At 45.7% G+C, this 1,036-nt stretch overlaps 1 protein-coding gene across 1 annotated transcript in view; it reads right to left on the bottom strand.

Moving 5' to 3' along the window:
- LOC103521769 (serine-rich adhesin for platelets-like) overlaps window positions 1-961 on the bottom strand; it is a gene marked incomplete at both ends in the record, with an annotated part of 5,850 nt that extends 4,889 nt beyond the window's left edge. The window contains one exon of the mRNA XM_008486876.1: window positions 77-961. Coding sequence (XP_008485098.1) covers window positions 77-961 — 885 coding nt within the window. The remainder of the gene's footprint in view (window positions 1-76) is intronic.
- Between the last annotated feature and the right edge of the window lie 75 nt (window positions 962-1,036).

A 1,036-nucleotide genomic window follows, 5' to 3' on the forward strand; every position in this document is an offset into this window, starting at 1 on the left:
TCGATAGAGGCAGTCGAACTTTCTGCTCCTTGGGAATTTTGTTCGTTCAAGTCATTTTGAGGTAAGGCTGTTGTACTTTCAGATTGATCAGTGTTAGCACCGGATGATTCGTCTTGATTAGCAGCAGATGAAATGTTTCCTTCCTCAATGGCAGCAGTTGAACTTTCAGAATCACTGTTTGATCCTGGAGTAACTGCATCTGAACTGACTGTTGCTTCACCGTTAACATTTTCACTAGCACTGACTGCATTGAATGAGCTCTGTGTTGGGACAGCGTCCAATCCAGGTGTAACATTTTCGTTTACATTAGCAGCGTTTTCATCCGCATTTGCAGAAACCGTGGTACCCTCAACCTGTTCAACAGTGGAACTTGGTGCTATGTTGTCTTGCAGAGCTGATGAAGTATCGGCATTCACACCATCCGGAATAGCTGTAGAACTTTCAGCTTCTTGGGAAACCGCTTCATGGGTTGACTCAACAAGCACTGGAGAACTGTTTTCATCAGGGCTCACGGAAACTTCGGTTGAACTCTCAACATTTCCAGTGGAAGGTTCAGAATCGACTTGGTTGACTGGAATAGCTGTAGAACTTTCAGCTTCTTGGGAAACCGCTTCATGGGTTGACTCAACAAGCGCTGGAGAACTGTTTTCATCAGGGCTCACGGAAACTTCGGTTGAACTCTCAACATTTCCAGTGGAAGGTTCAGAATCGACTTGGTTGACACTTGGTGAACTGTTATCATTTACGTTATCAACGATTGATCCAGTTACGCTTTCAATTTCACCGTTTGCAGTAGATGCGACATCATTCAAGCCGGCAGTTGGTGATTCCGTGACATCTGAGCTTGCGTCAACGGATGTTGAACTCTCTGACTGGTCAACATTTGCTCCTGAAGAAGAATCCTGATCTACAACTGGTGACACGTTTCCATCGGAGGCTACATCGGCCGAAGCTACATCTGCTGCAGTTGAACTTTCGACATCACTGTTTGAACTGGCCGTGACTTCGTCTTGACTGGATGTACCAGCACTGGAAG

Source organism: Diaphorina citri, unplaced genomic scaffold, assembly GCF_000475195.1.
Source record: "Diaphorina citri unplaced genomic scaffold, Diaci psyllid genome assembly version 1.1 scaffold5903, whole genome shotgun sequence".
Lineage (NCBI taxonomy): Eukaryota > Metazoa > Arthropoda > Insecta > Hemiptera > Psyllidae > Diaphorina > Diaphorina citri.